This window comes from Nyctibius grandis, chromosome 1, assembly GCF_013368605.1.
Source record: "Nyctibius grandis isolate bNycGra1 chromosome 1, bNycGra1.pri, whole genome shotgun sequence".
Lineage (NCBI taxonomy): Eukaryota > Metazoa > Chordata > Aves > Nyctibiiformes > Nyctibiidae > Nyctibius > Nyctibius grandis.
In genome coordinates this window covers 129,173,006-129,200,129 of record NC_090658.1, presented here as the reverse complement: position 1 = coordinate 129,200,129, position 27,124 = coordinate 129,173,006, and the positions used below count along the sequence as shown (strand labels likewise).

Below are 27,124 nucleotides of genomic sequence, written 5' to 3'. Positions count from 1 at the left end.
CTCCTGTAACAGACCCTGGTAAAGCATGCTGAAACATCCGATCCCAGGTTCTCCAGTTTCTAGAGGTGTGTCTCACTGTGTTGTTGATTGTGGTGTCTAAAAGTTTTGATTTCCCTGTGATGTATGTTAGCCCAACCGATGTTAAATAGCATGGAGTTGCTTGTTATTTGTAAGTCAGGCTATTGGAGCCATTTATCCTGGTTTCAGCCCTTCCTAATATCCACAGGCAAAATTCCCCGTCACTGCAAAACTGATAAAAGACTAAGTTGCTCCTCCTTCATGCTCACTCAAGGAGCCCTGAACCAGAAGAAAGTTACCAGGAGTATCGTCAAGAAGGCCTATATTTATGATTCACAGCCCAAACATCCAGCAAGGGCTGTAATAAGACAGAAAATTGATGAGCCTTATAAAGGTTTTATACAACTAAACCCTGGAGGCTTATAACTACATTTTGTGAAGAGTCACCTTAATTCAATGTTTACTAATGACGTCCTTTGTCTGTATTGCCTGTATCTCTTCCTGTCCTGTACAGAAACAATGATAACATACTCGGCAGCAAAACAAAACAACCAGAAGGACTATGTCACTGTAGTCTTGATTATTCCCAAGGCCTGTATCTCTGCTGTTTTGATTAGTTTTTAGGAGTATTTGTGGGAAATGGCAATAAAATACCACCGATTCACAGCCATTGCACTTTATACCCCTTTGATATAAATAATTGTGCAAGTTGCAGGGCTGTGGAGAATTTAGCCTCCCATTCCCACACACATGTGGGTATAAATGACTTATAATAATTTGAATTGTTATGCTCTGTGGTCGGATGACACTTCAACTATGAGAAACTTTCATCCTTGCCCTGACTCAGGACATGACTCTACTGAGTTAAGTCTTAACGGTTCCTCCCTTCGCTGTGTAAGGGGACTGAACCCCTTTATGAGGTCTATCTAACATATTGATCAAGTTTCTTGTCCCCTCAGGATTTAATTAGAACAGCTTCTCTTTGAACAATACAAACATCCTTAATTAGACGATTGCACTGCCGTGCCTGAAAAATTAAGCAAAAAAACCCCCAACAAACCTGAAAAAAATATATCTATTGAAAAAAGAATAGTATCAGGGCTTGGTTTTCTCACTTTTCCTAAGACTGATGTAACAGTCTCGGGACTCCTGGAGTCTTTGACTTCTGATTTGCTTTGCTATAAGTGAGAAAAGAAGGAGGCCACCCTAACCATAAAAGTACCCATAGAAGACAATTGTCTAAAAGCCACGTGAAATCTGCGTCAAAGACTTTAAATTGACATCTTCATGTCGTTCTTTCTCCTCAAACATTCACCTTGTGGCCACCCAAAGACATGATGTTGTTCAGTTTGAGCTCTGCGTGGTGATTTGGGGCAGATTGGATTGACTGATATACGGATCAGATCACAGCTACTATTGGGAGAGAAGGTGTCACTGAAGAACAGGGCTGAGACACCTGATTACTAATTAATCAGACATGAGAAAAACCTCATGGAATCAGTTTCTATTTAATTATGGAAGACTCATTTGGCATAGGAGCATATGCTGCTAACTCAATTGAGTGCTTTCAACTGACATCAAATAGTAATTATCAGAAAGAATCAAGTTTTTTGATTATTCATACTAATTTATTGAACACTTAAAATTAATGAGCCTCAGTTATTTTAAATTTGTTCAGTTGCACTGGGAGAAAAGGAGGGAGGTAGGGAAGGACGGTTCTCACCATTTAAAAGTACAGAGACTTGTTTAAAGATAAAATAAGTAAATTACAATATGGCATGGAATCCCATCGGTGGATTGATACACATGTAGGAAAGTTCCTGGCGCATTCTGGAACTGAGGAAAGTTCTGACAATGGCTTCATTTATACAATTCTTCTACCACAAAAAAAATCTTCCGATGACATTTTAGGGTCACCATAAGGGGTTGGGCAGTGGACAGGAGATTTATGTTTGTCAGTGTTTCTATTTTAACCTACGGTTGTTCCAGTCTGGTGACTGAAAGGAAGTGCCTTTATATACCACTGGAGATGAAGAGGAGGTAGCCTTTTAGTTGGGTCTGAAGCAGTTTTCTCCTGTTCCTCTTAGTTTGATTTGCATTATCCTGGCCCTTCTCCTGCTGACAATATACTGGCACAAAGGTTACAACTGTGATAATTGCTTCTGACCTCTTTTCACAGTAGAGAACACAGGGTCCCTGTCTTCAGTCTATAAAGTCTGACTAATTAAAGCATCTCTTTCAGATACCAGATTTGGGGGGAAAAAAAAAAAAATCAAAACCAAACTACAACACAAAAGCTGTAATTTGCTGTTTGAGCCAGTTAATACATTATGCATTCAATGGTGTAATATCGCTTGTCTTAGTGGAACTGCTGTGGATTTATAGTGGGATAAATGAGATTCATGTTCCAGCCTAGAATTTCTAATTGTTGAATGTTTTCTTTTAGCTGTTTCTAATGAGTTGTCTTGAGATCCTCTGTATCTGTAAATTAGAATGTATTTGTTTAATCCTTTCTCAAAGTACAAAAAAGACAAAAATGCTTAGAAAGCATGTATAGTTGTTCTTAAAATTTTTTTTTGTAACAAATGTAAAACGTTGTCAGAAAATCACATATAGCAACTGATTTACTATGATTTTTTGTTGTTGTTGTTAATTTTTAAGGCCTTGTTGTAACTCCCTGTAATTCTCTGTGTTCAGTCACAGGAGCTGACTTAATTCAGGTCACACTGAAAGCAAAGGAAAGAGTGGCTTTTCCTACCCCAGGTGCGTGACAGTCTGTGTCTGAAAGGCTTGGTCTGGGAGTCACACCATTTCTCTTTTTACTGCTTTTTCAGAAATAGATTGCTATTTTTTCACTTCAATATTTTGTACATCTATCAACCCAACAGGGCTTCTTGGCATTCATTTAAGCATTTCATTGAGACATATCTACCATTGTTCATGATGAATGTGTGATTCCACAGCATAAAAGACTATAAACTTCTGTTAAGAAATACCATAGCAGATCAGAAAGGTCATGGAGAATGTAAGACTACAGTGTATTTTAGTGCTCCATAGTGAACTTAGGGTAATAGTCTGACATTACTGCACAGTTATGTGTCGAGTGAGACAGAAGAATACACCAGAGACAATCGAGACCTCTAAAGTTTGGTCTTAGTTGCATAGCTGCCTTGTTGCATATTAACAACAATAATAATTTACGTGGCAATAGGGTTTAGAGACCTTTTTGCAGAGTGTTTCCACCTGAAAAAACAAGTAATTGAAAGACAGACCCAGCCTTAAGGAACTCCACCAGGGTTTAATTTCTCTGTGTTTCCCTGTTTTCTACCCTGCTATGTTACCGAGTTGGGTCTAGCCCCCACACTTAGACATGAGCTTGCCCCTGTGTTTTCAATACTTAATGAAGCCCTCCTCAAGAAAAAAAATGCCAGAATTTCCTTTAGAGTGGCAGGACAGAGGTAGGTGCCTGTAGAGGCCTCCAGAGGGAGGCCCTGCCTGCGTTCGTTAGTTTAGGGCTTGCTAAACTTAGCGTACCGGATTTCTCCCTGAAGCCTTTCCTTCCTCTCCTGATGGCAGCATAAACTTAGGCAATTAATTTATTAAGACTGGCTCATTAGCAGTCTAAAATACAAGGGCAAGTTAAGCACCAACATTTTGTGAACTTAATTTTTTCCCAATATTTTCCTGATGCTAAGACTCAGAAGTTTCCTTTTGAATTGAGCTGAAAAATAAATCTTTGTGGAACGAGCAGGAGTTGCCACGTGTCTCAGTCAGATGGTTTTCCAAGGCAGGTCTTCAGTACCCCTTGCAATGGGAAGACTCCTGCTTTTCTGAGGGCTGACAAACTTGTGAGAGTTGATCACTCATTTTTTTTTAAATCTTTCATACTTTGGGAAAGTATGGAAATTCCCATACCCTGGGAATTCAATCTGCTTTCTAGAGCACTGGGGGAGAAAAAATGCATGAGAAGAGTTGGCACTTTCTGGTAGGTTTAGTTACCATTTTGATCATTTGGTTTTGCCACCAAGCACAAGTGATTGGCTTTTATTTTCATTTGTTCATCTTAATTTTGTGTTCAAAGTGCTCAGAGCTTTGGATGGCATAAATAAAAATAATTAAGCAGTTGCTTGTGAAGCATATTCACTAGGCATAACATAAGCTAAGTATGACAAACCTCAAGATTTGCTTTGCTTTTGATGGGTCTCAAAGAATTTGAATCTGTTTTTTTCAGTTATATTCCTGCCCTTTAACTCTGGAAACACGGTCCTGGGAGAAATCTTTTTTCCCATCAGACAGCTTCCTTTAAGCATGGCAGATAACAAAGAGCAGTAAGTGTTGCTTCATCAGTGACAAGAGGAGGATGTTAATGCCACAGATGCTTGACTATCAAAGAAATGGTAATTCTCCCAGCTACCGAAAATGATAATTCTGTCTTTGTATGTCCTGTTTTGTAGTTCCTTCTGATGCTATCTTGAAATGGTCGCACCCAGAGACATGGAATGATGTGGAAAAAGGCTGGGGTGGATCCAACTGCAGCATCCCAGGCCCTGGGGAAGACGTCATCATCTTACCTAGTAAGGAAGGAAGGAAAGGTGTTTAATTTCTGTAGGGGTGCTGGGGTCTGTCTACATTAGGATATGTATTCGTGTTGGAACACGGGCTCCTTGGCACTAGTGTCCATTCTAGTACGTGCGGGACACCACATTTGTCCCTTGTCACATTGAAATCTTGGCTACAGTACACAGGTGTGATTTTTGGAACAGAATAATCTTTCTCTTCCATTTACACATAACACAAAAACACACATACACTTATGTACTCATACTGATATTCAAGCTTAATTATAAGCAGGGACTTCATTTCTGGAGCAGAGAATTTTCAAGACACAGAATCACAGCTCACAAAGAGCTCATCTCTTGACCTACCTCTTTGCACTTGATGCAGGGAGCATATTTTACATTTCCACAATTATACCACCTATTTTCCTCTTGCAATTCCCACTATTAATGATAATCTCTCAAGCCATTTGCTGTGGATGCCTCCAAGATGATTTAGCCTATACATGTATTTCAACCTCAGAATTGAGTTGCATTTAAATCCTCACAGTTTACAAGCTAGCAAAAATATTAGGAAACTTGCAACAAAATCTGGAGCAGAAAACTTGTGATAACCATTTTACCGAGTAGCTGACCCTGTTCTGATCGGGAAGTTGGACTAGATGATCTCCTGATGTCCCTTCCAGATATAATTATTGTATGATTTTATGAATATTGTGTGGTATGTATCTGACATATTCTGCAACCTGGAGCTGGCTCCTCCTCATTTGTTTGAAAGCAGATTAGTCTCTCTGCCTACCACAGCTCCACTTCTGGATATGGGGATAACCCTGCTCCCTGTCTCTTTCTTTTCTACCTGGTGTTGGCTTACGAAGTCTTTGTTTGAAGCAGGTTTCTGCTGCTTTGTGTTGACATTTGGGCACGGAGGCTCAGTCATGGTTAGGACTTCTCTGTGCCGTGTATTAAAAGTAATAAATTAGGTTTAAATTAAGAATTATGTTCAACCTTCAATGAATATTTACTTAAATTAATCTTCAGTTTTCTTATAAATGTTAAAAAAAACCCCATGTTGTATGAAATAATGCTTTTCTTCCCCATTTTGGGGAAACTTACATTAAACTGAAGAGTAGATAATTTCTATTTTCTGATTTCTATTTCCTATCAAACAAGAACAAAGTGTTTTTTTCAGTTCTGTCGTATCACTAGCTATAATGCGTAAATGTGGTTAAGCATTTGTAAGTTCAGAGAAGGTGTAGATATGCTGCTCCTGGGGTTTGCTGATCTCTTGTAGGTCCTGTGTCCTATGTGCATCTAAAGTAACAGTAAACATATATTTAAGCATCGTAACCTGTTCCTCATCGTTACAGTTAGTAGAGCCAGAAGAGTTACTGAGCTGAACAAATATGGGTATCTAGTGTGAACCAAGTTGTTTTTTCGGATTCACTGACAGTATTATGTAGAGCACCAGGCTCTTATACTTATATGAAGGTATCTGGTACTGTTTGTAGCGCTCCAGGAGCATCCTAACTAGCCAGGTGAAACTCTAGATGGTCACAGCTGTCCCCTATGTCATATTTGCCAGTCCTGTGTGAGGTCTCAAATATCCAAAGGCATTTCAGGTAGTGCTAAGTGCCTAAATGAATTTACTATGGTGGGAGCTTAGACACCCAGCTCCCATCGGACAGCTCAGTTCAGGTGCCATAAATTGAGGCCTGAACCTCATTTCTCCAGATCGTGTTCAGGAGCACTTGAGATATGAACCCAGCTTGCAGTTAATCTATGTCCTCTGAACCATGCTGTGAAGGTCTACATCTATTTCCCTTGTCAGTATGAGCAACACTAAGATCCAAGTAAAGGTCTTGCCAGTGAGAAGCTGTACCAGAACAGGGGACTGACCCTCAATCATCTCCAAAGTTCAAGTGCAGCACCCAAAACACTGGACTTGCTTTCCTCTTCCAACAACATTACTCCAGCTGTGCCACTGGTACTCGATGTTGAACATGTGTATGCTTGCCACTCAGAAACACAGAAAGTATCCTTTCTGTCCTGTGCTCCCTGTTTCCTAATCCGCTCTCACCTCCGTTATATCTGACCCCTTATGCAGGCATTAAAGTGTGGGTCATTTCCCATGTGCTTTGCTCTCTTTTGTATCCCCTTGCCACAGTTGGATTTTGCACGTCATTGCGTATTTTGTCCTTCATAGCTCTCCGAGAACAAGGCCAGAGACAACAGCAGATCATCTATTTCAGCTTCTTGTGTATCACATTATAACAAGTTCACCAACATCAGCCCATGATTGCCAAAAGACCATATCATTTCAGTCTTCAAAATCATGTGTCAGATGCAGATATGAAGAGGCACAAGGGTGCCACTGGTAGCTAAGTCTCACAGTGAGTCGATTATGTAGAGTATGATCAGATGGTCACAGGAGGTAAATCACAGTTTACACAGAAGCAGAAAGTAAAATATAAATAAACAAAAAGTTTTGGCTAAGGATTTGGAACTCTGTTGCTTAGATTAGAGTAAAAGAGTGGAAGCTGGATGCTGAGGTTGTGATGGTCCTTTGGTGCATTGTAAACTCACCTATGAATAAAACTCCTCGATGCTTCCTGCAAAGGTGAGTGTAATCCTCTCGATAAAATAACTCATTTTAGCTGCCACATGACATATTGACCATGGCCTTTGTCACATACCACAAGGCCCTTCACGATTAAGCTCTGCCTGAAGCGTTACACGTTGCTGTCCACAACCCAGCCCAACTGATCTAGTTCTAGGACTGGAAACAGTACTGCTGCATCAGCATGCTGGTATACCAGAATTAATTAGCTCTCCTGAGAGGCAAAACTCATTAGCTCAGGCCTGGCATCGTGCAGCATGACCGCACAGCCTTTGGGGTCAGAACTAACGTCTCCTGAATTTAGAGCAGTGATGGTTCGGTCAGTTTAACTGGGGAATGTCTGCACTGTGCTGAAGGATGTGGTACAGGGATTCTCTCTAGCGTGCTGGTGCCTAGTGGTTGGGAGGCAGCAGGATAAGCGTTGGCCTATTACACACGATCTGTGTTTTACCATGGACAGGAATGTTCTCTGCCTATGAGGAATTGAGGGGCCAGGACAATAAATGTTGCCCAAAACCAGAATGCAACCTGTTGCCTGATCAGGATGAGACCCTGGGAGTTCCTAGTTCTGAATCACCGTGTTCAGCTGCTTAGTGCAGGGTGTTTCATAGCGTACAATAAAATTGTCTCTGCTCTTCAGAGGAGCTTTACTGAACTGCAAAACCACAACAAAATATTTAATGGATGAAAAGGAAAGAGGCAAATTGGAAATGAAAATACACTGACTGCTAGGACCAGTGGAGAGCCATACTATGTGACTGTCTTCTTCCTATCAATGATAAAAAAAACTCTTAGCTCCTGTCACTAGAGTAGTATCTGTGTTTAGTTGGTGTGCAGAAACTATTCTTCGCTCCTGGAGAAGATTCTTTCTGGAATAATCCTTCAACTATAGCCCAAGAACATGAACACAAACTATCACCCAATCTCTTTTGAGAGACAACTGCTCTGCTGCATGCTTATCTTTTCTGATCATACTCCCTCTGCTTACATTTTACTTTCTGTCTTCATTCTTGCTGGCTTGGAGGTGTTGAAACACTTATTGGCAGTAAAAGTCAACAGACTGCTGGGTCTCCAATTGGAGTCATAGTCATCATTGGTGTGATAAGGGCAATGGATGTGTTCTTCAAATGAAGGCACCTAAAATGTAGTTAGGTAAGATGAATTTTTCATACCTTGCTTTGCTGCCTCAAGTGTGTACGTGAGTTTCCAGTTGCAAGAAACTCAGCCCCTTGCTTGGGTCCAAAATCTAAAATGAAATTGACCATCTTAAAATTTATGTTTAATCTTAAAAATTATGTTTCATCGCGGCATGGAGGTTTCCCTTCCCATTTCCACTGGCTTGTGCACATCCTGCTAAACTCCGAATGACTCCAGATGGCTACAGAAAAGTGAGCTTGTTCTCATAAGAATAAATATTCTGCAAACCACCCAAAATTTGTGCTGCTGTACACACCAAAATAAGTTTTTGCGATTCATTCCTGGCAAGATGCAGCTGTGTCTCACTCTCTGCTGTTTTTTAGTTACTTGTAATTCTCTTCTGGGAGCCATCCATAATGATTTTCAGGTTGAAAGCCAAGCCATGGGCCTACTTCTGGTATCACAGTATGCTGTGCATTGCTGGATAAGTCCTTTCAGCCCCCAAAGAACAGTTTTAGCGTCTTGTAAAAACAAATAATAGAGGTTTAGTGCTCATTTCTAGTGTGAAGAAGTACAGGGGAAGACTTTGGTCCGGCCCTGACACAGTGTTGAAATCTCTGAACGATGAGCGAATGCTGCCTAAACTTAGCAAATGAAGGTTTCAATTTGTTTATTTAACAAAATAAGCAAAATTGCATCACTAGGGCTGCCTCATGGGCTGGACTCAGGAAACTCTGAAAAGCTAGAAAACACCTCTATTACCAAAATGTTTGTATTTAACACCAGGTTTTTGTGTTGCTGCTTAAAGTCTACTTCACTTTTAGAAAGCGCTTTTTGGAGGGCTTGGAAATTGGGGTTATGTACTAAGTTATTGTGGTTTTTACCCTGTTTTGAAAGCATTTGTGAGACTTTAGGAGTTCATAGACTTCTTTGTACAAGGATGAATTTCACTTGCAACGGAGTGGGTCCCTTATGTTAAAGTGACTTTTAGTGTTGGTATGTTACAAGTCCCCTCAGTGTCTGGCTCCCTAACGGATATGTCTTTTCCAGTCCCATCTGGAAGTCTTTAGCTCAGGCTGCAAAAACTTGTGCTTTTATTTCTGGAGGTTCATCTTCCAGAGCTGCAGCCATCCCACAAGGACCTCCCGCATCTGTCAGACTTCAGCAGTCCCACCACCTTGAAAACAAGCTGGATGAGTTTAGTCATGCCATTCTGGCAGCCAGCAGTGGCATTAGCTTCTCAAGCCCTCGGATTTTCAGGGCTTTGGTTTATAGTTTTCAGTGTGACACACTCCTGACGCAGCGCGCTCTGGGTGGAAGGAGAATGTGTTATAATTCCAGGCGATGGAATGCTGTTTTGAAGGGTATTGATATGATATCATGTAGCCTCTGGCAATTTCTCTCTTCTTATTTTTTTCTTTTTTTTTTTTTTTTTCCAGTGGTGGAATTCACTCTGTTATTCATTTTCTGATTTTGATTTTCTTTGAACTTTTTCTGTTTGAAGAGATGAATGCTGGAGTACTGTATCTCATATAATAGCTCTTCTGTTGTGCCTGATTTCCATTCAATGGCATGCTATGGTGTTTTATATAGCGATGCGGCTGATCAAAGGCATTTTGTGTCATTGCTGGAGTCATTAGCGGCTTCTCAGTATTGTACATCTGAACATTAAGGCTGTGGCATACCTGAGAGCTTTTGTGTGAAGAAAGTATATGTATAATGAAACATAGCCCTGTTTTCAGGCTTGAACCATGTTTTGCTGCAAGTTGTTGCTTACTATTGTATTAATGTCTTAATGGGAGAAAAACAGCTCCAGTTTCTCTTTCTCTGACGGTAAATCCCTTGAGCTCAGTGTCCTAAAGTTTATGATTTTAACCCCTTAGTCATCATCTCCCTCTACTGCATAAATGAGTGTATTCTGTAAGGGTCATGTAAGGAAGTCTCCTTCGAATCTGTTTGCTTTTTCCCTCAAGTGTGGAAGGAGTGTTCTATTGTTCCAGCAGAGCAACATTTCACCCTCCAAGGGCTTCACACTCCAAGCATCACACCCCAGAGTGTTGTTCTTTTAAATCAAGGAAACCACAGGTTTGCATAGGTATCTCTGAATGGGAGAATTTCTCACTCCTGTGTTTCAAGGCTCGCATACATGATGCTACAGTTACAGAGCAGTCAGCATTTCCTTATAAAACCTTTTTTAGAAGGATGTGCAACTCAGCAAAAATATCTGTTCTAGACTGAAACTTGACACGTAAATGGTATGCCTAGGAGCACTTCTTCTTTTCCTTGTAAAAATGTTTCAGTCTGTGTTTGATGGATATACTTATGGCCTTTGTCAACTGCAGCTTTTTGCCATGTTCTTGAGCTGTGATTTCACAAACTAGATTCCCCTTCTGTCTGAAAGATATAATTTTAACAACATCTTCCCCCTTATTCTCTTCTCTGTTTCCTATCCTCACATACTGTGCCTTCACTTCTCAGCTCTGCAGATCATAGGGCTATACCTATCCTGTAAAGAGATTATAGACAGAAGTTTTTTTCATGCTTCTAAAAATGTACCAGGTGCTAACAGTATGAGATTTGGGGGGAAAAAGAATCACAGAATCACAGAATCAACCAGGTTGGAAGAGACCTCAGGGATCATTGAGACCAACCGTTGCCCTGACACCACCCTGTCAACTAGACCATGGCACTAAGTGCCATGTCCAGTCTTTTCTTAAACACCTCCAGAGATGGTGACTCCACCACCTCTCTGGGCAGCCCATTCCAATGTCTAATAACCCTTTCTGTAAAGAAATTCTTCCTAATGTCCAACCTAAAGAAGATTGCACTTGTTCTGTAGAGACTTATTGCATCTGAATGCCGTGAAAATTTTGCATGCTTGAAAGATGTTTCAGCCCAAGGATGCAGGGAATTTCTTTTGAGATGAGGTGTTCAGCATAACCATGGGTAGCTGCAGTACTTGGCATAGTCCTTGAGAACAGAGGTCCTGGGCTTTCAGGGTGTCCCTTGCTGATGTCCAGAGAGAAAGAAATAAAAATGGGAACAGAAGAGGTGGGATGATTGAGTTACAGGGATAGAGTAGGAACATGTATGTAGAAGAGACAAAAAAAAATCTGCGAGCAGAACCAGGACCCCGGACCATGCAGAAGTTTCCTCTCCCTTGAAGCTGTGGAACTTCAGGGCTTGAAAAGCAGAGTCAAAGACTAGGAAATGCTATTATTAAAGACAGCCTAGTATTTTTTTTTCAGTCTGCTTCTGAGTGTACTTCATGTAGGTTTTGATTATGTTTTCTGAAAAGAGGGCTTGGAAAAAGACTTAAACCTTTGTGCTTAATAGTTTGAGTCAGCTCTTAATTACATGTTTTGGGGAAAGAACTTTCCCTGTGTTACCTATTGTATGGTCATTTGCGTCTTCATCCAAAGAAGTTGCTAATGGCTATAGACAGAAGCAAAGCTGTGAAGTAGCTGATCCACTTCCCAAGACACTTCATGGCTCTTCCTGTGTTCTGCACCAAAACTGTTTCAAGTGGCCCAATCTCACCGTTCTGTCAAAATCCATTGGAAAATATGTGAGTTCCTTAATCTCTCCTGTTTTGTATATCGGTGCTTCGCAATAAATGCATGTGAGATCAATGAAAGTCACAGAAAATCTCTGGGTAGGATGTGGCAGCTGTCATTATGTTGAAGATTCTTATTTTCTGCAATCTATTTCTATGAAACTTACAATTAGATCATCTAATTGAACTCTTTGTTAAGGAAATACCTCACTTTTCCTGCTTCCAGGGACATCCATTGACTCAGAGATGCAGCATACCTGGAAACTGTTACTCTTGTCCATAACGAAAGGAGACGGAAACCACAATTTAAGGGCCTGAACTGTTTTCCAGTGCAATCAACTGAAAAGCTCCTAGTGACATTAAAGAGCATTAGATGGGTCCTAAGGGTGGAATTCACCTCTGTGCAGTGGTCTACCTCTAACTGATACACCATTGACATCCTTCCTCATGTCCTACTTGGAAAGCTTAAATGGCATTTAAAAGGTTCTCAGACTGTAGACTTGCAGCTTGAGGAGGCAGCAGTGATGTTGTCATTGTGCTCAATCAACAACAGTCTCCACTCTGATTTGCAATATAAAAATATGGTCCTTGTTTTGTCCTTAAGGATGGTTCTTCCTCTATTAACTGATTTATTAGTAGGGAGTGAGTAGTCCTATGAATATAGATTTGAAGAAGTCTGGCTTCCTGCAGATTGCATTGATGTAAGCAAAGCTTTCCTCTTGGTTGGTGAGGAAGAGGTGGGCTTTTATACACAAAACCTGAGAGAGCAAAGCCAAACTGCAGAGAGGGAAAAGAAGTAATGGTGTAATTGGAGGTAGGTTATGGTGTGTGGCTTCATCTTGTCACCCTGATCACTGCTGTTAACAAGGTGGGGACTTGCAGGTTCTTTGTGCCATGCAGCACCTATTTGACACCGTTGTTTTTTTTTCACTTCCATCAGTCTTGTTCTTTTCAATACCCTGAGGGAAAAATGCTGTCTGGGCACAGCTTAACTTAGTCCTGGTTAACTGCATTTGGTGATCAAGATTTACTTTCATAAACAGAGCCAGATTCACCCAAAAGACTAGCATGTCTCTAACTTGCTGCCCTTCACAGGCATTCTTAAAGGTTCAAACAACATTTGATAAGACTTAAGCATGCAACAATACCATTGTAAATATGATGTTATTATTCATTTATCAGATTACAGCCACACCATGGAGCCTCTGCTGTAGATGAATCTTTGGTTGTGGATGCTGCACAAACACACAAGCCTTGTTCCAGTAGTTCCAAGCAAAAAGGGTCTAAATAAAGCAAAACTCAAGTCGTGTTGGTAGGCTGCCATCGTTCTAAACAACCCTTTCCTTTGTTTCTCAGACCGGACCATCCTGGTGGATATGGCCCTTCCCCCTCTGAGAGGTCTCTACATCCTGGGGACCCTTGAGTTCCCCAGCAACTCCAGCAATGTCCTCAGTGCTGCCTGTATCGTGGTGGTGGGGGGTACGCTGAAAGTGGGTAAGTGAGCAGCCACCTCTTCTGGATGCCTGGGGTTTATTTCTGCTCTTGATAGACAGAGAAAGTGGGAAGAAAGACTTTATAGTGCTACTATAAACATGCTGGCCATCCTAATGCCACATAGCTATCTGGATATCTGCAATGTGGACACCCAGAATCCATGTTAAGCACAGAGATTATCCACGGGATCTAATTACCTGTTCATTTTACAGCAACATATTACAAATACTGCTATCCTCACCCCACTGCAGTCAATGCTGAAACTCCTGATTTCATTGTGGCTGAGATTTTATCTGGTATGCGTAAAAATCCTCCCTACTTCATGTGGGGTTGCCTTACGAGATAGTAATTCCTCAGGGCAGTTCCTGCCTTAGTGTTCAAGCAGTGCCTGGTGTCTGTGGGCATTAATAAGGCACTTTATAGGTGGCACAGAAGTATTTAAAACCAACATAAACGGAGTCATGGAGAATCCCTAGAGTGCCTGGAAATCCTGCTGTGGCATGAAACTGGCACAGCTGGATGCAGCACATTTATTCCTCTCATCCCTCTGTACAGATGAGCATCAGGACTTCAGGGAGGTACCACCTTGCCCCTACTTCTAGTGGTTTCAGAGTCCCCAATGTCACTGGGGCTGTTCCACATTATTTGCAACAGACAGGATTGGTGTTTTTCCACACAGAAGTAATTACTCACATAATTCCCTTTAAATATCAAGGTTCCTAAAGCCAGGCATTGTATTTACTTACAGGAATCCTTAGGAGGCTGGGATCACATTGTTGATCACTGCTTGACCTTTCTCAAGATTGGTTTCATGAACTTTAAAAAGAGAATTTGTTTGTGTAATCACCTCCTGAGGAAGTCTGCTCCAATATTTGTTTGTTGTTAATCTCAAGGGACTGTTTAGTTAATACAGTACTTGCCAAAAGAGTTATTTCGCTGCCTTATGCTTTTCTTTGAAAAAAGGAGCTTGAAAGCCTAATCTGTGAGGTTAATGTATAGATATTTATATACTTAAAAGAGTCTCAGTCATTTCTTACTTACACTCTTTTGTAGTTTAAATGTGGTTTCATATTGGTTTTAAGAAAAACAATGTGTTCGTTGCTAAAAACACTTATTAAAAAACATTGAGGCACTTCTTTGCTGCACAAACTCCCCTCCAGCACATCTGTGAGTAGTAAAGATATTAAAAGCCAAACAGGTATTTGCAGCTGTTGAATCGTAGTCCAGCATTTTCTGGAGAGGTGTCCTTGCTCTAGTTTCAGCTGTGAGATGATAGGTGGGTAGAGACTCTGCAAGTTTCCCACAGCTTATACTGACTTCTGTGCTTGCTTGTAAAACTGGGAGTGCATGCTTTTTTCCCCTTCCTCTTTCTCTTCCCATGTGTTCGAGGCCTAAAGGTAACTTCTTGGAGCCCATCTGTCCAATCGTGACTGTTCCATGCCTGAAGGAATGTTTTGAAGACCATCTGTCCAATTCCACCACACCCTAAAGAAATCCTGACACAAAATAGATAATGAGACAGTTTAGTAAACAGATTTAATAGATGTGGACATCAGCATTCAACATTGCTTGAGCAGGATCTGAGGCTGACATCACATAAGACAAATCCCCAGGTCCTCCCTGTTGTATAACTTCTCCAGGCCCTGTTTTCAGCATAGCAATCTTTGGTCACATGCTACTACTTTTATTTCAGTGGCCACAAAGACTTTCTGGAAGATCCTGAGTATTTTGTTCACTTAAACGGTGTCATGGTTTAACTCCAGCCAGCAACTAAGCACCACACTGCTGCTTGCTCGCTCTCCACGGTGGGATCAGGGAGAGAATCGGAAGAGTAAAAGTGAGAAAACTCGTAGGTTGAGATAAGGACAGTTTAACAGGTAAAGCAAAAGCTGCACACACAAGCAAAGCAAAATAAGGAATTCATTCACTACTTCCCATCAGCAAGCAGGTGTTCAGCCATGTCCAGGAAAGCAGGGCTCCGTCACACATAATGGTTACTTGGGAAGACAAATGCAATCACTCTGAATGTCCCCCGCTTCCTCCTTCTTTCCCTAGCTTTCAAGGCCAAGTTGGATGGGGCTTTGAGCAACCTGGTCTAGTGGAAGGTGTCCCTGCCCATGGCAAGGTGGTTGGAATTAGATGATCTTTAAGGTCCCTTCCAACTCAAACCATTCTATGATTCTATGATTCTGTGAAACTGCTAGAGAACAATGATAAGTTCTAGGGGCAAATCTTACTTGGACTTTGGTGCCCTTCACAGCACCTGGCATCTTATCTGCAGAAAAAGAAAAAAATCTGATGCTAAACCATGACTATAACTATGTAGGAACTCAGTGACATGAGAAATATTTAAAAAAGTAAAAAAAAAACAGTGTAAAATTAGAGTTTATGAAACATCAACAAGAACACAATTAATTTTACTAAAACAATAATTTGCAGTGAAACTGAGATGAGGAAATACAGTAATAGTTGGGAGATCAGCATTGTTGGGACATCTTTGATCCTGGTGGGTCTGTCGTCACTTTCTTCTTCAATGTATGATCACAATCTAGCGTGAATTATGATCAGCAGAATCACTGGGAGATGTGAGATGATTAAAGCTTTGTACTGGTACATGGGGTTGTTCTTGCCCAGATGCAGGACTCTACACTTGCCCTTGTTCTATTTCATTAAATTTCTCCCCGCCCAACTCTCCAGCCTGTCCACGTCTCTCTGAATGGCAGCACAGACTTCTGGTGTGTCAGCCACTCCTCCCAGTTTTGTGTCATCAGCGAACTTGCTGACAGCGCACTCTAATCCCTCATCCAAGTCATTAATGAATATATTGGATAGTACTGGTCCCAGTACCGACCCTTGAGGGACTCTGCTAGACACAGACCTCCAACTGGACTCAGTCCCATTGACCACCACTCTCTGGCTTCTTTCCTTCAGCCAGTTCACAATCCACCTCACTACCCGATCATCCAGACCACACTTCCTCAGTTTAGCTGAGAGGATGCTGTGGGAGACCGTGTCAAACGCTTTACTGAAATCGAGATAGACCACATCCACAGCTTTACCATCATCTATCCACCAGGTTATGTCCTCATAAAAGGCTATCAAGTTGGTTGAGCAAGACTTCCCGTTGGTGAAGCCATGCTGAGTGCCCCTAATGATCCCCCTATCCTTGATGTGCCTAGAGACAGCACCAAGGACAAGTTGTTCCATCACCTTTCGGGGATGGAGGTGAGGCTGACCGGTCTATAGTTCCCCGGGTCCTCCTTCTTGCCTTTTTTGAAGACTGGAGTGACATTTGCTTTCCTCCAGTCCTCAGGCACCTGTCCCGTTGCCCACGACTTAGCAAAGATGATGGAGAGTGGCCTAGCAATGACTTCCGCCAGCTCCCTCAGCACCCGCGGGTGCATCCCATCAGGGCCCATGGATTTATGGACGTCCAGGTTGCTTAATTGGTCCCTGACCGAGCCCTCATCAACCAAGACAGATTCCTCCTCTATCCTGACTTCTTCTTCTGGGGCCTCAGGGGTCCGGGGCTCCTCAGTACAGCCTCCAACAGTATAGACAGAGGCAAAGGCGGCATTCAGTAACTCCACCTTCTTTTTATCCTCTGTCTCCAGGACCCCCACCTCATTCATCAGTGGGCCTACATTGCCTCTAGTGTTGGCTTTACCTGCAATGTATTTGAAGAAGCCCTTTCTGTTGTCCTTGACCTCTCTTGCAAGGTTTAATTCCGAGGAGGCCTTAGCTTTCCTAGTTGCCTCCCTACATCCTGTGTTGCCATGCTGTAAAAATATTAGCTGTTTTTCCTGTTTATAGAAAGAGAGTTTGAAGCTCAGAGAGATTAAATGATTTGCTAAATATCATTAGCACACCTGCGTCAGAATAAGAAAGGAATTGTTGAGCTCAACATCTCAGAGGGTTTTTAGGTTCTCTGCTAGGATGACTACATTCATTTTAACCCATAAGTCAGCATTAAAGCACAGATGATATGCACAGAAAGTACCCTGTTCCACTGCCGACCAAAGCCCTCAGCTCCTGATAAGGCTGCAGAAAATGCTGAAGTTCATTTTGCACAAATTGATCCATTGGGCTCATCCTGAACTCCACTGTTCTCAGCTGTTCTTTGCTGGCAGGCTATTTTTGCTTTTTATAATAGAACTCGCTAAGTAATTATCCAGATAGGACTTCCCTTTTTATTCTCAACTTGTCACTTTCTTTTTTTGCATATCTCGTGATGGCTGCTTGTCAGTCATGTCACTCATCTGAGGCAAGAAGCCTAAGGTCGTCATTAGCTCACAGCTTGATTGTCTAGAGATGAAACCCCAGACTTTTCTGATGTCGCTTGTCTTGACAAGATAAGCTCTCTTGGTAAGAGAGCTCTAATATGTTCACTCCCCTTCTTTTCAGTACTAGTAAGAACCCCCATATTGACTTCCCAAAGGGTAAATCACTGTACTTCGTTAAAGGGCCATGTGTTAGTGATGATTAATGCTCAGTCTTATAACAGCAATTAGGTCACAAGTGAGTTTCACCAATCAACTATCTTTTCCAGCTTCTCCAGTACCTCTGTTGTGTGGGTCCCATTTTCTTTAGCTGTGAACTGAGTCACATCTTGTAGTCATATAGCAACCCTGCACAATTATTCAACTGGTATGACGATGGAATGCTGTGGGTGTATTGAGAGCAATTTTTCATCCCTGATCACAGAAAAAGTGGTTTGAAAAGTTCATTGCACCATCTGCATCCCCTTCAATTCATCTCTCAGCCCCTGTCTGTTTGGTCTTTACCCTTTCCAAGCCACTTGGTTTCTTTTGACTGATTGTATTGTGCAGGGAAGGAATTCGGTTCGTATGTTTAAGACATCCAAATTTAAATGTAATCTGGGGACATCAGCGTGTGAGCTGGCTGTTTCAGTAGAGGTTTAGTCAATACAGTCAATGGAGCCACTGCAGCCAGTGGGACTGACCAATACAGGTATCTAGAACAAATTACAGTCTACACTGTATTGTCTGATCTTTGTTAGCTCAGACAGCCAGAGAACATGGAAACGTCTGTAATAAGAAACCTAAATGAATCTCCCTGGAAACATGGTTCAGTTGCCTAACTACAAGGATTTTGTATCACTTTGGGTACGCTCAGGTGTCCCACCTGGCCTCCAGCTTCTGCTTAAGAAGCTGTTGTTCTGTCATTGACCCCTGTTTTGTATCTGCCAACCTCGCAGAGAGGATTTAGAGGGCGCTAAAACTCTCAGGTGGCGTTAGACATGTATATTTAGGCAGCCAAATCCCATCCTACATGTCTCACTTCTTGTTCCTTGGACATTTATCTCACTTCTGGCTGCTTGTTCCTACTCCACAGCTCTGTCTCTCATCTCCTCTGTTTATATGGCAGCATCAACTGTAAGAGGCAACCCATGTGATGTTTCCTTGTTTACAGCTGCTTTTACAGGCTTTGCAGAGTGTGAGTCTGAACACCTGTAGGAACAGCTCGGGCAGAAGAACCAACACTAGGTGATCATCCAGCTGTGCATTGACCATGAATAATAACTTTTCAGCCTTCCTGGTGACAATATACCACTCTTCAAAATAGCTGGGTAGGTGGAGTGCAAGAAGTTTTAAATTCAGGAAACACACAGCTGATACTGGAGATGGTCACAGCAAGATACTTAGCAAAGCGTATTTGCCAATGGAAGGGAGAGGATCTTATCTCAGAGATTTCCTTGCTCTTATATACAACAGCTGTTACGGAGTGTTATGTTGTAAAGAAAGGAAAGGCTAGAAGGGGGAAAACACCCACTATTCTAGGAAAGAATTGAATGGGTTTTGCTCTGGAAAAAGAAAAAAAAACACCAAAAATACTGTCAGGAAGAACATCTGGAATAAAACTGAAATATGAAAACAATGGAAAATGTTTTTGAAACCCAATAGAAAACTAGATCCAGGTTGCAGTCCAGAATAAGTGAAAATCTGGGAAGAAAAACACACCTCTCTGTTCTCCTTTTCCTTTTTCCCCTGTTTTCGCATGGTAGAGTTTTGTCCTCTCCAGAGCTTAGACCTGGTGAAAGATTATAAACCAGCTGCAGCCATTGTGCTAACATATGTGTTGCAATCCAGGCAGCTGGACCTCACACTTCTTCAGGAAAGTGTGTAATCAGTGGTGACTTTATTAGCAGCATAGGTTGTTTCTTGTACGTAGGATTATCATATATGGGGTTTTTTTGCACTGTGTGGTGCATGCATTGTGGTGCCAGCACTCCTTGGAAGAACATCAGCTTTAGATACCCCTTGTAGAAGGTCACACACCTGCAGTGAGGCCATTTGGTGTGACATCTATCATCAGACAGACAGTGAAGGCACAAACTGACTTTGCAGTGCCTGTGCAGAGAGCCCAGCTCATAGGAAGTTGCACGGTTGCTGCCTACACCAACAGATTGACTTGGCTCTTCACTGAAGAAATACCTGAGATATCCATAGTGGACAAAACACTGCTCAGGACCATTGCTCAGGCTGATAGATATGTGTCGTATCTGGACAGATGAGCAAACCTTTCAAATTCCAGATAAACTTTCCAGTTGGAAGAAGATCTGTTTGAGGAAGTCTTGCCTATTTTCTGCGTACGCTGTCTTTAGTCCCTGCTGACCTTTTCTGCACATCTCACTTGACACTTTTGCCAGCTTCTGGTTGCAATTACCTTTTTTCTGTTTCTCTGCCAACAGTGTCTTATTATCTCACCTTGTGATCAGCTACATTGCTCATCAAATTGGTAAGCCTTCCAGTCGTAGTAGGAGTATGAAGTAGGATCCATTTCTACGCGTTCCATGTGCAGGATGGGTTATTGGGCAGTTTGATGTGATCTTATATAGGACTTGTTCACCACGATAAAGCAGGGCAAGTAACCTGAAGTTTTCACATCCAGAGTTCAAAGGCAGGTACTTAAAGCTCAGATCCTTCACATATGTTTTGCAGAGATTATGATTCCAGGTCTCTTAATGGAGTGATAACTTCCAGTTCAAGCCTCCAGAATTCATGTTTCCAAGCATTTATCTGTGATTGTGAAGCCTGGAAACCTACTTAAAAATGGTTTTAAAATTGAGCTGAGAATGGGATATATTACATAGCTATTTTTAGCTGGCTTAACTAGAAGAAATAGTAAATGCTTTGTAACCAGGAGTAAGGGGAAAAAGGAAAACCCGGGGAATACAGGCCAGTCAGTCTCACCTCTGTGCCTGGCAAGATCATGGAGCAGATCCTCTTGGAAACTATACTGAGGCACACAGAAATCAAGGAGGTGATTGGTGACAGCCAACATGGCTTCACCAAGGGCAAATCATGCCTGACAAATTTGATGGCCTTCTATGACGGGGTTACAGCGATGGTGGATAGGGGAAGAGCAACTGATGCCATCTACCTGGACTTGTGCAAAGCATATGACACTGTCCTGCATGACGTCCTTGTCTCTAAATTGGAGAGACATGGACTTGACAGATGGACCACTCGGTGGATAAAGAATTGGCTGGATGGTCGCACTCAAAGAGTTATGGTCAACGGCTCATTATCCAAGTGGACACCAGTGACGAACAGCGTTCCTCAGGGGTCGGTATTGGGACCGGTCCTGTTTAACAAATTTGTCGGCGACCTGGACAGTGGGATTGAGTGCGCCCTCAGCAAGTTTGCCGACGACACCAAGATGTGCGGTGTGGTGACACGCTGGAGGGAAGGGATGCCATCCAGAGGGACCTTGACAGGCTTGAGAGCTGGGCCTATGCAAACCACATGAAGTTCAACATGGCCAAGTGCAAGGTCCTGCATGTGGTTCAGTGCAATCCCAAGCACAAATACAGGCTGGGTGGACAATGGATTGAGAGCAGCCCTGAGGAGGAGGACTTGGGGGTGATGGTTGATGAGAAGCTCACCGTGAGCCGGCAATGTGCGCCTGCAGCCCAGAAGGCCAACCGCATCCTGGGCTGCATCCCCAGCAGCGTGGCCAGCAGGTCGAGGGAGGTGATTCTGCCCCTCTGCTCCGCTCTCGTGAGACCCCCCCTGCAGTGCTGCGTCCAGCTCTGGGGCCCCCAACATAAGAAGGACATGGAGCAGTTGGAGCAAGTCCAGAGGAGGCCACGAAGATGCTCAGAGGGCTGGAGCATTTCTCCTATGAAGACAGGCTGAGAGAGTTGGGGCTGTTCAGCCTGGACAAGAGAAGGCTCCGGGGAGACCTTCTAGCAGCCTTTCAGTATCTGAAGGGGGCCTACAGGAAAGCAGGAGAGGGGCTTTTTACAAGGGCAAGTAGTGACAGGATGAGGGGGAACGGTTTTAAACTGAAAGAGGGGAGATTTAGATGAGATATTAGGAAGAAATTCTTTGCTGTGAGGGTGGTGAGACACTGGAATGGGTTGCCTGGAGAAGTTGTGGCTGGCCCCTCCCTGGCCATGTTCAAGGCCAGGTTGGATGGGGCTTTGAGCAGCCTGGTCTAGTGGAAGGTGTCCCTGCCCATGGCAAGGGGGTTGGAACTAGATGATCTTTAAGGTCCCTTCAACCCGAACCATTCTATTACACAGAATCACACAGAATCAATCAGGTTGGAAGAGTTCTCTGGGATCATCGAGTCCAACCATTGCCCTAACACCACCCTGTCAACTAGACCATGGCACTAAGTGCCATGTCCAGTCTTTTCTTAAACACATCCAGAGATGGTGTTCTATGATTCTAAAATAATAACACCAATAATAACACCAACAGTAATTCATAATGATAATTAATAATAATCTCCTGATTTAAGGGAGCATCATCATGATTAGGAATTGGTAATTGTGCATAACATTCTAAGATCAATATAAATATCTCCAAACTTTTTTGTTGAGTCTTTCCGTGATCTTCAGTGTGGCTCTAATAATTTTATCCCAGGGGCTAAGTTTGACCTGAGGATGGGGAAAGGTATGTTCAGGCAGAGTATTTTAAATCACAACTTGCTGTGAGGGTGAAGCAGGAAAACAATCAGTCTGCATAAAAAAATAGACACAAATGTCTACATAACTCTTCTGCTGCTATTTGTTCAACCTCATGCATCAGTAGTGAAAGCACTTACCACTAGTTTTGTTTTGTGAAGGTAGCATTTGGTTACAGCCCAGTTCCTGGTTTTATTCTGTTCAAACCACAGTTAAGGGAGTTTAACCAAAAAATTCGAAGGTCGTTTGGACGGACGATGGACACTGTAAGGCTTTCCTCCATGTCCCCAGAGAAGATATGAGCTCACTGCTGTGAGATATATTAGATGGGGAACATGCAAGTCTTGTACTGTTTGTCTTTTACCCATTTAAAAGCTGTACAGAGATGTTAAATACCCACAGATATCAGTCAGACATTGATGAGGAACAATGAATTTATTTATTGCTTTTACTTAATTAAAAAATGCTCTTAAAGAGGGATGTTTCTTTAGGATACAAAGTTGACTCTCTTTTCCAAACTAGTAATTTTTAAATATTAAAAGAACATGACAGGCCAGCTAATTTTGTACAGATATGTGTATATTTTTTAGTTCTACATCTGCTGCAGTTTTCTGTTGCATAATTGATTTAATCTCTAATTTTAAAGGAACGCTGAACTCTTTTACTGGACTCTGCATACATTTCTCCAGGGCAAAAACTGTCCTACTTTTTTCCTCCTTAGTATCTGTTTAGTGCTGGGCCATTTTCTTCTGAAACTGTAAACTACCCTTGGTGAAATAAATGAAGTCACAGTTGGAATACAGTTTACTGTACGGGCTTATCACCACAAGATAAGAGCACCATCGAACACACCAAAACTTCTTGGGCATTTTCTTTTCCCCTGTTCTTTTCCCTCAATCTTTCCATTGGTCTTTCAGACCATTTTACCCATCCTGACTGCAAAACTCATGATTATCTGGGAACTGGTGAAATTGTAAAGGAGCAGAAAGGCAAAAATGCGCTGAGGAGGGAAATGCTAGTTCAGCCTTTTAAATTTAGATTCATGCACCCCAGTCCCCCCCTCCAATTTCAGCATTACAAAAGCCATTGATACCTCTGTGGTGGATTGTTGCTGTTTTGTCTTTATTGCAGGTTCTTCTCAACATCCCCTAGAAAGGGATTTAAAGCTGCTGATACTTCTTCGGGCATCTGAAGGGATTTACTGTGATCGTCTGGAGGAAATAACTGTCCACCCAGGGAGTATTGGTATGAATCATGAGTTCACTTTGTCATAGGAAACCAGTCTTAGGCAATAGCCAAATCTACTGCTGTTAAGCCTGTTACTATGTCATACAGGAAAACATCTAACAAAAGTACACACATTTTTTGAGCTAAAATTTTTAACTTTCAACAGGCCAGTTCCTGGATTTTTTGTGGAGATTTTGTTTAGGCAAAATTTGACAGGAGTGAGCAACTAGATGTCAGATCCTGGGGTCTTTATATGAGAAACTGGAGAGGACTTTAAAGGACTTACACACATATACAAGGGTTTGTCTTGGTTCTAGATTTGAGTTTTGTAAAAGGTAGTTGTCAAAGTTGAAGGTATTAAAACTAAGATGACCTTGTCGAGTGGAGAGAAATGCACATTACCAGAAGGTATTTGGTCTCAGTTATCTTTGGTCTCAGGATGAAACAAATTGCCCTCATGTTTCGAGGCTAGGATGATAAGCTTAAACTCATATCACTATTTTTAGATGCCTGACTTAAGTGAGATGAATTACATCCAAGAGCTTACAGATGGATCCAAATACACACACTTAAATATTTCCAAGCATTTGGACCCAAAGAAACATTGACTAAAGAAGGTTTATGTTAATTCTACATGTCCTCATGTAATTAGGGTTAAAGAATTTAACTTTTTTCTTCCATGTTTTAAAGTATGTTTTAAACAATATTTGAGTATTACAAGACTTTATTCATTGCTGATCTTTTGTAAAGACAGTAGAAATTCAAACTGTTATCAGTCAAGAGAAATTGCCTGGATCAAGATTTGTAGAATATTAAAGAAATTCAGAGAAAAAAAAAAGATGAACAAACAAACAAAAAACCCCAATTTGTTTCTGATAGTGACACTGAGAAACTATTGCACACATTGATCAAGCAATTACGATTTTCCAGCATATAGCTAAGTGGAATATTTGGAAGGCAAGACAGAAATCTAATTGAGAGAGGAAATGGATTCTGAGGGTGTTTTTAGGACTAAATTACTTAGGACTTACAGACTCACAGAATCACAGAATCAATCAGGTTGGAAGAGACCTCTGGGATCATCGAGTCCAACCATTGCCCTCACACCACCCTGTCAACTAGACCAGGGCACTAAGTGCCATGTCCAGTCTTTTCTTAAACACCTCCAGAGATGGGGACTCCACCACCTCCCTGGGCAGCCCCTTCCAATGTCTAATGACCCTTGCTGAGAAGAAATGTTTCCTAATGCCTAACCTGAACCTCCCCTGGCAAAGCTGAACTCATTGTTGAACTGACTCAAACCAAAATATTTCAGATCAGGTCAGCAAATGCAAACAAAACATTTCAATACAGAAAATTGGAAATTTTTTCATTTTTCAAATGTAAACTTATTGGAACATGTCACCTATATGAAAAGTTTCTGTATTTTGGCTTTTTGCCCTGGTTTTGGATTCCCTTTCCAGAAAAAAATAGCGAATTTTTCAGAGATCAGAAATATAAATAATAGGTGAGAAATCGTTTGTATCTTTCTTTGCTGGAGTTTTTACTTAATTTGTTTACTTAGGTAGATTTTTTTTTTAAGGTAGATACTTTTGTCTGCAATTCCAGTTTGAGTTAATAAGGCTCATTACAATCCCTTTTCTTCCCTATACATGTGATGGTCATTTTACTTTATTAATTTTTTATTTGTAGTTACTTTTGTATTTCCAATGGATGCTATGTGCTGTTCTTGCACTTTTCATAAAATATAGAAACATGCTTTAATAAATATAAAGATTTCCATGTATTTAGTTATTGGGTCTGTTATTCTCAAGTCTTTCTTTCCCCTAACATTTGAACTCCTGCTTCTGTTTCTTCCAGGGGTTTATGGACAGGTGCATATTTATAGTGCTTATCCTAAGACGTCTTGGACACATCTGGGAACTAACGTTGCTCCTGGCAATGAAAGGTGCTATTTTGCCCAAACATGCCTCCAAATATTAAGTTTTAGCTCCTGTTCCTATGACTTGAATTAATGTTTCTATGAGTTATATCACTCTTCTCCTTTGTGAGAGGCTCTGTTTAAACTATATCTAGGTAGAAAAAGAACAACTGTGTTACATCTTGCAATAAAATTATATTATTTTTAGATTAATTTTAATTCTAAAGAAGAATGAAGATGAGATTTTCTTATTTCCTTCTGTCTTTCCTTCTTTACTTGCTTCTGCTCTTCCATCCTTCTTTCTTCCTTCCTTCCCTTCCTCCATCTCTTCCTCTGTCTTTCTTTTTAGAAGGAAGAGATATACTCAAAAATGGCTGATACCTTGGTGATTAGGTTGTTCATTTTTGTTTAAGAGATCTACATTAAAATGTCATCTATGAATTAAGCGAAACTGGGATATGAACCATGTTCTTCAACATCTTGGATCAGTCCTTTACCAAGTGGTTTCTGGAGTGAACATCTTAATTTCTCCTAATAGAGTCAATATTTTTCGTATATGTAATTAATGTCAATTGGCTCAAAGAATATAAGGTTGCCTGTGTAGCCTGAAGAGCAAGGTTTCTGTCTGGGATGTGAGCTTTCCAAGGTATAGACGCATTTTCATTTAACCTTGGCAAAAACAGCTTTAAAATGCCACCTTCTCTCTCCTTTGTTGCTGCCCATCCATAAGATTTTACAGCCCTTGCAGCAGACTCATCTTCATCATCACTTACCCATGAATTCAGACTGAAGGCTTAGCCAAAACTGTCACCTAAGGCAAGTTAAGTGGAGTTGCCACAGATGCTTGTTAAGTGAATAGGTGTTGATGGCCTGAAGTTCAAACCTTTCATCTGAACCAGAGAAGATGTCTGCATAAGGATCTCCCCTGTACATACACTGACCATTAGCTGGTGTAGGGTGGGCACTTACCTAGTTCTCTCTGGAGCTCTCATTCTTTATTCTGCCTTACACAAAATTTTTATTACCTTTTGCTGCAATTCTTTATTTTAAACTGAAATACATATAGAAAAGAAAAAAATTCTGTCAGTCAAGCCTAACAAAAGCTCATTGGAAGAGTTCCCATCATGCTAGAGGTGAAATATCAGCATTTAGGGAAGGAATTATTTGGAAACTCTTTGTGAAGATGGGCAATGGAAGCACAAAGACCTTGCAAGTAGGATTTGTCTGTTGTTAGCTCTCACACAGTTGAGAGTCTAGTGTAGATTAATTGTTTATGATTGCTGTATAGTCAGTGGAGGGACAGATATTTCCAGATGCTGAGTCAAACCATGCAACATCAGAATCACCCTCTGGAAATTCTTCTCTTTCCCTAATTAGGATGGGAGTTCAGAGTAAGCAGATTCTTGACTGAAGCATGCCAGTTAAATACTTGGATGAAATGGATCCAGGCTAGTATTGGTCTGCTGCCCAGATGTTTTATATGAAATATCATGAGGTGCTAAGGTATAAGTATTTGGAGTTCATTCATACACCTTAAATATGGCACTAAGAATTGTTTCCATTGTTAAAAGAAAGAAAAAGAAAAAAAAAGCTATTTATCACAAAAAGTCTACTAATAGCCAACTGGGAGTTAAAGTGGTTAGATACAGGAAACAGGCAA

General features: G+C 41.4%; 1 protein-coding gene across 1 annotated transcript in view; it reads left to right on the top strand.

Annotated features, from left to right (window-relative positions):
* PKHD1 (PKHD1 ciliary IPT domain containing fibrocystin/polyductin) overlaps window positions 1-27,124 on the top strand; it is a 266,175-nt gene that overhangs the window by 156,857 nt on the left and 82,194 nt on the right. Inside the window, exons 49-53 of the mRNA XM_068405752.1 lie at window positions 2,716-2,781; window positions 4,473-4,592; window positions 13,241-13,378; window positions 23,448-23,561; window positions 25,404-25,491. Coding sequence (XP_068261853.1) covers window positions 2,716-2,781; window positions 4,473-4,592; window positions 13,241-13,378; window positions 23,448-23,561; window positions 25,404-25,491 — 526 coding nt within the window. The remainder of the gene's footprint in view (window positions 1-2,715; window positions 2,782-4,472; window positions 4,593-13,240; window positions 13,379-23,447; window positions 23,562-25,403; window positions 25,492-27,124) is intronic.